Source organism: Buceros rhinoceros, unplaced genomic scaffold (assembly GCF_000710305.1).
Source record: "Buceros rhinoceros silvestris isolate BGI_N320 unplaced genomic scaffold, ASM71030v1 scaffold13408, whole genome shotgun sequence".
In the NCBI taxonomy this organism is placed as follows: domain Eukaryota; kingdom Metazoa; phylum Chordata; class Aves; order Bucerotiformes; family Bucerotidae; genus Buceros; species Buceros rhinoceros.
The window spans coordinates 76,774-86,409 of NW_010427580.1; the positions used below are offsets into that span (position 1 = coordinate 76,774).

The 9,636-nt window shown below is 41.9% G+C and overlaps 1 protein-coding gene across 1 annotated transcript in view; it reads left to right on the plus strand.

Moving 5' to 3' along the window:
• EBF1 (early B-cell factor 1) overlaps window positions 1-9,636 on the plus strand; it is a 102,793-nt gene that overhangs the window by 21,759 nt on the left and 71,398 nt on the right. The window contains exon 3 of the mRNA XM_010141960.1: window positions 8,528-8,658. Coding sequence (XP_010140262.1) covers window positions 8,528-8,658 — 131 coding nt within the window. The remainder of the gene's footprint in view (window positions 1-8,527; window positions 8,659-9,636) is intronic.

Genomic DNA, 9,636 nt, shown 5'->3' on the forward strand with positions numbered 1-9,636 from the left:
GGAAGAGTACGTAAAAAAAATTCATAATAAAATTGTTAGGCTTCTTGGAAGATATATATATATTTAGAGAGAGAGAATGCATTTTTCCAATAATAATAATATACACATAATTATATACGTCTTGGCTGAACCTGTATATTGAATTTAACAAATTTTTAAGTGTTTTTGCAACGTTGCGTTTTTTCTTGGGAAATTTATTTGTCAACCAAATGTGACAGAGCTCTCTTTTCAAGGTCAAGTTTTACTAACTTGCAGTGAGATGCTAAAGGACTCTTACTATTTTCTTAATTTTTGGAAAGCAGGAGGTACCTCCTAATGTAAAAAACAAATACGCAGAAAAAAAACCCGAGAGCTTTCTCTGTGATGTGAAACGTTCTAAAAGAATGAGTGAAAATGTGGGTTTTTTTTTTTTCAATCATACAGACATAGCAAAATTATTATTTTTTATGGAAACGTTTTAAGCAAAATACACAGCAGATTCCCCTGTAACACGTCTCTCACTATTCGGGATTGCCTCTTTTTCCATGCAATCGTTTTTCAGGCAGTGATCAACAACTGAGAGCTTTGGAAATCATTAAGGAAAGAGAAGCACAGAGGACTCCGTGAAATGTAACTTTGCTAGCTGAGGCATCAGGAAGGATAAAAGAGAAACACTGGCTTAAGTATTGATTGTAGGTGGAATATTATCCCAGGTAATTTACATTTTCAATTCCCATTAATGGGAACCGAGCATCTGAAATGTTAGGCAGAAAATCACAGTCAATACCTTTAATTTCAGTACCTGAAAACAGAAACAAAGGCCACGTTCCTTCCCTTCCCCCAGCCTGGAGGGATTGCGCGATATGTATATTTTTGGTTCGGTGATTTCACTCGGTGCAGATGTCATGAAGAACCAGGAGGAGGTTGCCATTTTTGGCAGCGTGTTGTAATCTTTAAGGCTTGCAAGTAGTAAGTCCCAAATATGAAGATGCTGTAAAGAAGAGAGCTGGGAAGGGGGAGCAGGGCATCACATCCTCGTGCCTGGGTTGCGTAAAGCTGCACGAGTTATCTCCTCGAGAGGGAAACCTCTGTTAGCCTGTTTCCTGCACAGCAGCTGCTTATTGTCAGGAGAGAATAGGAGAGAGCAGGCTGCGATATGAAAAAGGAAAGCAGGAAGATCATCACTTTGCTAAGATAAGCAGCAAATGTATTGTTTAGCTTAAGAGTGAAGATCTAATGCTGCAGTACAACATGTAACAACTCTGCCACATTCCCTTTCCCTGAAACGTCTATGACTAACCTTTTGGGCTGGTCGTGCGGGCTTTTCCCACCAGGCTGGTTTAGTTAAACTGCAGTTGCTTTCAGTTGCTTGTTCTGGATGCAGCTCCGGCAGCGCCTTTGCGGGCTGGACTGGAATGGTACCAGTGCATGGGCACGCAGACGTTTTAGGGTTGACCCTTTCAGCATGCTCAAAGTGAGCAGGCAATGACGACAACTGCTTCTCAGGAATGAGAATATGATTTTAAAACAAACAAAACAGACTAACTTACTCCCTCTCCCCAAAAATATTTGGTTTGTTCTCTCAAACTGGCAAATTCTGGAAAAAAATTATAATTTTCGGTTCAGAAAAAAAAAAAGACCCAAGCACTCCCCTCATAATAAAATTGGTCTGTTAAAGTCCTTTATGTGGAAAATCCACAATAAAAAATGATGAATGGAATAACCCTTCCCCCCTGTATAACACCTATGTAAATCTGTAATTTGAGAAGGGGAGAAATAACGTTTTTCTTCCCTTTCAAGGAGAAACATAGCTTGCCTAACTAAAAATGTTGTTCAAAAGGCCTTGAGCATCCCCAGAAGTGCTGCACACCTTTAGCTCCAGAGTGCTGAGGGAAAGGAATTTAGTCTGAGGCCATTTCTGGGCACAGCCCTGCTCAGAGTCACAAACCCTACGTGATTTCCAGAGCTATGAGGTACCTGAGCGAAGATCCACACCAGAGGATATAAAAACGCTGTGGACATACCAGAGTTAGCACTGAGTCGCTGCTAGATTCGACTCTGCGATCCTGAGTAGACACAGCAGCTCAGTTCCTGGAATCAGCATATTGGCATCAGTACGCCGCCGCTGCTGCTGCTGCTGCTAGTTCTCCTGGCAGGTTGGATGAGCTCTGAGCTGCACGGGGTGGTCTACGCGTAACCCAAATGCTTTTTGAAATGGGAAACCCCTGTTCCGTATACATTACATAGCTCTTGGCAGCTCTGCACGGAGCACTGCCCAACTATTTTAAAAAAATCAAGTTCCTAATTCTGCAACTTCTTCCACTGGGTTTTTAACCACTTGCTTAGATGGTTTGTTGAATCACAACTTCAATAAGTCATGGTTTCGAGTGTTTAAAACTGATTTGTGTTGATACTCTGATTCGAATCAGTAGTTTGGCGAGAGCATTTAACAGGTCGCAGCATCAGACCCATAAACTGTGGGTTAATCTGTGGCTCATTTATATATTTAGCCTGGAATTAGGTTTTACCCGAGGAAAAAAAAAGGAAAATGAAATTAAACTGCAGATATTTTCAGTACTTCCTCTAAGATGAGAGATAAATTCCTTGTTCCTCTGAATTCCTGGTTTTAACTGCCTTTATGCAGCTCTCCTTGCGTGTCACGATACTCTTAAAGAGAAGAAAAATAAAAGCATGCACCCCGTCATTTAAACTCCTGTTGTGATGCAGCAACTGTTGTCAGAGCCTCTTCTAGGGAATAATGGAGGATGAAACCACACTTCATGATAAAAACTGCAGGCGAGGTCATTCTTACAGTCACCAGCACAAACTGGATATTAATCAGAGAGCAAATACATTTCAGAAGCTAAATAAGAGCAGTCCCAGAGCCCTGCTGATAGCTGTGTGCATCCCACTAATTCACCGCAGTGAACATTTACCTCTAAGCTCAATTAACCCTTATTCCAAGGCCACCCATAAACTTTATGGTAAATATGGTTTTTTCCTCTGGCCTCTGTTTTCTGTCAGTGGAATAGATAATTTCTGTTGGAGGATAAAATGCTCTCTCTGTTTATAAACGCAGGTCCCTAATTAGGAATATGAGCTGTCCAGTGTGTGTTTGTGCGGGACGTGAACGGGCAGCTCATTGATTCTGTAAATTCAAATGGTCGATGCTCCTGAGGGCATCTGCTATTTCTTCTGTCTTCAGGTGCTGTTTGAGGCAGATGGATGGTGATGTGGGGGAGAGGGATTTCCTAGTGCAATTGCCTGCACGCCAAGTTAGTTGATAAACATGTACAAGAAGCTCTGAGAAGACATTATTGCTGTTGTTTTGTTATTATTGTTATTAGTATTATTAGTGCTATTATTATTCTCCCTTCCAAGCATTGTTCAGAGTAAAATTGGAAATGTGGTAATTAGGCCCTGCCTGGTGGTGTAGTACTAGTGTCCTGAGCCAAAGTTCAACGCCCTGAAATGAAATTTAAACCAATTAATGTTAGATTTTTATCGCTTGTCCGTGTTTTCTCAGCAATTCCCTCAGCACGCGGCCTTTGATCAACTCTCATACAAAAGCTAAAACGTGTGCCTGCTGCTAGCAAGATGGGGCTGACATTAACATGGCACTCATAAAACAATCAGAGCAGTGAAGCCCTCAAACAGACAGGGCATAGTAATATTTAATAAAAGCGCACACATAATCTTCAGAATTAGCATTTTGTGCCTTGCAGTACCTTTGGGAGAAGAGCTTTTATTTGTGGAGTGATCATTATTATAACAAAGAAGAGCTACCTAATAATTTCCACTTTAACTCTGCAATATGCCACAAGCATTTCTGAACCATTATGCTAAACTGTGGCGGGGTAATCATTTTATTGTCACAGTTTGAAGGAAGAAAAATCCCCTGTATATCAGTAGCGAGGGGAGCATAGGAACACAGACACACAAGCACACAACAAAAAACTTTCCCTTTTTGCCACCCGTGTGCTGAAGTTGGTACCTACCTTCCTTTGTATGGAAGGTGATAAGGTATTAATAATGTATCTTCTGAGAAAAGATGAAGATTTCAAAAGAACATTGTTTCCCTTGGAAGTCATTAAGGTTTTTGCTCATAAATCCTTAAAATTTATCGATAGAGACTTTAGCTTTGAAGTCAGAGGCAAAATTCCCATTGGCTTCAGTGAGTTTGGGATTGCAGTGCCTCCTCCCAACACCCACGTCTGTTAAACTGCAGGAGCAGCACAATGAGACATGTCAGATGTTAACACTGATTTGCCTTGATATTATGCAAAGAAGGAGAGCAGCTCATTAAGACCTATGACCGTTAGACCATTTCAGCAGGTGGAGGATGTGGCCACATCACCTTCAGCAAGGAGCTGCAAGGTCCGTGCTTGCAGTTGGAGGGGTAATATTTTTCCTCAGTCCAGCGACTGTTCTGCAAACATGCAGCGGATGTAATACGCTCACACCAAAGGGTCTTGAAATCTCACCTGACAGTTAGGCTTCCAAACTCTTTTTGTTCTGCTTGTAGTTGGCTGCAATAGAAAAAATAATTATTTATATGCATAAGAATATGTAATTATTCTTCTATTACATTTTTTTCTGGACTTGAAGTCTGTTCATGTTATCAATCATGTGTGCTTCATTGTCTTTATCAGAACTGTCCTCAAGTTCTCCACTGCATTTTTTTTATCAGTGAAGTTTCAGGCTACATCTGAAAATCTCTTTTTCTAGAGCCTATATTTTGTGGAACTTTTTCTGTTTCTTTTAAAAACACCTTTTTAGAAATGATGCTTTGGTGCTGCAGAAGGGCATGTGAAGCGATAATATTTTTAAACAAAATATTTTGTTTTTCTTGGAAATATAAAAAAGTGTTATAGTTACTTCCAGATAAAGATTGTTCTATAAAAATGTTCTGTATTTTGGTTTCTCTTGTGATCAAAACAAAACGCAGAAAAATCAAAGTCTCCAGCGAGAAGATTATTCTGCCTAGCTCTGTTTTTCTAGGGTTGCACAGAAGTAAACACCTTCCAGACAGTGCTCTGAAAGTTGCCAAGTGATTAACAGAAGAAGTATGAAGAGCTGAGGGCCCGAGCTGGCCAGACATTTGTACCAGGGGCATAAACAGAGCTGAGGTCATTGCCTTGCCCGCTCCCGACGTTACCTGTGGTGATGCTGGCAAATGGGAGCCGATTCTGCCATCCTCCTTTCTGCTGCTCTAAGGAAAGGGCCTGGGAAAGGCAAAGTTTTTGTAAGAGCGATGTTCCAGATGACACTGGTTGCAAGTATGTCATTGTATAAACAGGTTTTGCGCCTTCAAAAACAGGTAGCAGTCTGGATGCCTCCCTCAGCACGTCTCCTTGGGCTTCCTCGGGATCCAGCCCATCAATGCAGCTTCCCTTGTGGGGCAGTGCCTTCATGCAGCCCTTCCAGTCGTTGCATTTTAGGCAAGAGAAGCTGTGGGGAAAGTGGGGAAGTCCTGCTGGATTTGTGACTGCTCCTCAGGGAAAGTAAAGGGAAATCTTTTGGGAATGCACAGTGCTCTTGCTGCTGCTCAGGCAGTGCCTGCAAAGGGTACCGTCCTGCCCTGCTTATTAAACCATCAAGCCCTGACTTTTCATCCACAGAGGAGATGTCCTGGGCTGTTGCCAGCAGTTTTGGTGAGGCACTGATTCAGCAGAATTGCTACATATTTAAATGAAATTACGCGTGCGAGTGGTCACATTGACTTTGTGGGCAAGAGCGAACAGCCCACAACGCCAGTTCAGGACAAGGAGCTGAGTGTCTGCTCCAGGTCCCTCTGGCTGCCGTGGGACTTGGCATGTATTTGATGTGAAGCATATACATGTACATCTATAAAGTGTCAGACTCAAACGCACGGGGCAGCACAGCAGTGCAGCACCTTGCACCTCTGAGTGCAGCGTTGGTACCGCAAAGGACGTGACGAGAGCGATAGCAAGACCCTTACTGGGGACCTGTAACTGCAGAACAGGGTCTCGCAGTCATTGAAAAGATGAATTGAATCTATGATTTCGAAGCCTGCATATGTTTTCTGTTCATGGCTTATGGTCTCAAACAGTTTTTATTTTCTGGTATTTTGGAAGAAACTTACTTGTAGTCTTTAAGAAAAGTAGCTTATTCTCTGACACATGGGAAAATTATTATCTTTGGGTTTTATTGGGGGGGGGGTGTCCACAGCCAACTGGAAATACAGGGAAGGGTGTAATATGACATTTATTTTCATTTTTATTTATGAAAAAGTTCAATTACGTGAAAGGCCTAGATGGCGTTTTGAAAAGCTGCTTTCACTGTAAATCCATTGCTGTGAGCGCGGCTGAAGGGAAAACCTTTGGGTTTGGACTTTGCAATGGTTTTTATGCACAGTTTTATGTGAGTAACTTGAATCCAAATTAAACATATTGAAGTTACTTCTGTGCGCACTACATTTTCATGACGGTAACGTTAGGATGTTTCTTTTGTTAGCTCATGTAAAAGTTACTGGTTGCGCTCTGCCAAGTGTGGAGTAGGGTAATGATTTTTTTTCTGCCTGTGTGTTTGTGTTTTTCACTGGAGCTGGCATCCCCATCAGCTGAAGTAGTGGAAAAGTTTGTGCCTGACCCAACCTTTTGTAGGTAGAGACGGGGTCTGTTTGCTCCCCATACATGCGTTCCATCACCAGTGGTGAGAGTCTGTAGCAGTGCTCACGGAAACACTCACTGCTCAGGGTGACTCAACAGCTCCCTCCTGCTTCCCAGCTCCACGCCCGCTTGTCCTGCCCAGGGGCTGGCAGGAAGGAGCTTCTCCCCAGCCTCACAGACTTGCAGTTAGCTCTAACGGACCAGAACTTCACTAAATAATCGCAAAGACACGTGGGGTCTCTTTAGCGTTTTATGTCTGGAACATTTTAAAGTAGGCTTCTGTAAATAAATTAATTTACTGTCTACAAGTAGAAGAGTGTAGAGCAGGGTCTGTGCCACTACACAGCCACGTGAAGTGATTCACAGGTGCAAGGGTGTTGTCCTGGATAGTGCTGACTTGTGGGGAGCTTTCACAGCCCTGTCTTCCTAGTGACTCCTTACCTGATTAAGTGCCTGAGTGCTCTTCCTCTTAAAAGTCATGAAATACCTAGTTACCAACCAGATGAACAGCTCAGCCAGCCTTTTAACCAAGCAGCCACCCACAGCCAAGTGCCAGCCTCCCAGAAGGAGGGGCAATGTGTGCCGATACCTGTGTGCCGCTAGTTGAATCCTACTGAGTGACGCCCGACTGGCATTGCAGAATCACTGTGGGTAGTGGCAGCCCTTCATGGTTTTTCGGTGGAGCCAGCCTCTTCTCTCCGATAAGGACTGGGTTCATATCTAAATGAAAGAATCTTTTCAGCATTGAGGTTGGCTGATGGAGCTTTGCTGCTTCTTAAGGAATCTGTGTTTCATGGCTAGTGAAATTGTTCAAGTACCCACTTTTCTTAAAATGTTATCTAATGGCATGGTGTCGCATTTTCACCTCGTGCTTTATTAGCAAGGAGACATTGGTAGCATTTGGGATAGAGTTGTGTCATTTCATCAACCTATATGACCACCCTGAGACTCTGCAGCTAGAGTTACAGGCTTTTTGTCTTATTCAGGCTCTTTTTACAGTAATATCATCCCTGCTTCTTCAGCACAGTTAAATTCCGATACTGTAGAGGAGGAGTATGTGGGTGCTTTTATTGTCCTGTCCCACCAATATACAAAGTTGAGCACGTTTCTGCTTGGATAGTCTTAAACCCAGAGATCTTACACCAAGATTTAGTTTACTACTTTGAGCAGCACTTGAGTTTTCAGCATTCTCTCAGGAGGCATACGATGCATGTACGATGTCAAGAAAGCGGCTAGTGAAAGCAGGGCCAGGCTCTCTGAATACGGCAGAATGCTTGGCCCATGCTTTTTAATTATCCAGTAGAAGCATCGTAACTGGAATGACTAGATGGCAAGGTTGCGGATTTTCTTTTTTTTTTTTGTAGTAGCCAAAGCATGAAGTTGGGTGGGGTGACTTAATACTAGAACAACCTGTATCTGAATGCAGAATAATTAAAGAAATGCTGAGGGTTACACCCTTTTTTATTTAGCCAATATTTTCCATAATATTTATGGGACTTTCCCTGATGAATTTAGGTTATGATGGATAATAAAGCAAACTCCCTGGAGATTTTTTTATTAACTCAGGTATTGCTCATTTCATATAGAATAAAGACAGGGATTTGTCCTGATTTCCAATTGGTCTCTGCCTATCATGCTGTGATTTTTTTTTTTGTTGTTGTTAATGTAGGCTTAAAAGTTAATTTTTTCAGTGCAGATAATAAAACCGAACAGAAATTAATAGAGGAAAAAATGTTTCCAAAGATACAGTTTAAGGTCATACACACATACTAAAAAGAACATGATTGCTGAAATCTTTATGTTAGTAAGGGGGAAAAATGAAAGCTCCTTTTATTTTATTTTTCTCAAGTCTTCTATCATTAAAATCTGGTTCTAACAGCAGAATACTTCTCTTTTTCATGTGTGTTGAAAAGCAGCTACACCATGTATCAAAGCCATCAGTCCAAGTGAAGGATGGACTACAGGAGGTGCCACTGTCATCATCATAGGAGACAATTTCTTTGATGGGTTACAGGTCATATTCGGCACCATGCTGGTTTGGAGTGAGGTAGGTGTTGTCTGAACGGTAATGTCTAATAGCTTTGTCTAGCTTATAGCTAGCCTGTCCTTTTTCTATGCCACATGCTAAATCAGCAACAAATGTTGAGATGTGAATCCTTTCCTCATTCGGTTTTATGAAAATAATTAGTCAAATTTACCTGTGGCGGAAATCCATCATAGCCAGGGAATCGCATCTCCTCTCACTGGCCCAGAATTTAGCTCAGTGACTTTTATTTTAAGAAAGGGAAAGATAATGCCTGTGTGACTAGTTCTGCGTTTAGCACTACAATAGCTAGGGGCTCACAGGAAACAAACGTTTAGGTGATCCTGCTTTCCAGGGAGACTGTCTGCTTGTAGCTGCAGCTCAGAGAGATGCAGGCTGCAGGAATTCAGCACCTCTGGATAGCGTTCCCTTAAAGTGTAGTTGCTTGGTATCATTTTCATAAGAGCAACCAAATACGCAGGATTGTATCTGCAGTGGAAAATACAGACTTCTTGTACCTGGTGGGGGCCTCTGTAGATCCACAGTAACCCTTTTTTTTGTTTCTTGCCCATTTTATGGTGTTGCTGTTCCTTCTAGTTTCTTAAATCCTCTCTTCTCCTGGTGCTTAATTAAAAGGCTGTGGAAGGTTGAAACCCAGGCAGCACCCCCCGAACGGCCACTTCCAGTGTGCGGGGCTCTAAAGTCGGTGCAGAGTTCCCACTGTCTTCACTGGTACGGGAAGGCAGCTCAAGAAAAGGTTTACATTTTGCATTTATGGCTTTCCAAAAGTATTTTGGAGATTTTATAAGAAATATTTATGATTATTTATACTTGCCAATCTTTATTATTTTCATTATTTTATTACTGAAATAAACATGCCAACAAACCAGCATCTCCAAAATAGCTGTACTTACCCAGTGATGTAAAGACCTTCTGATGCTTTGCCTTATATCCTCTAAATATTAAATCAACGTTATAGCTTAATTCGTATCCAGTACATTC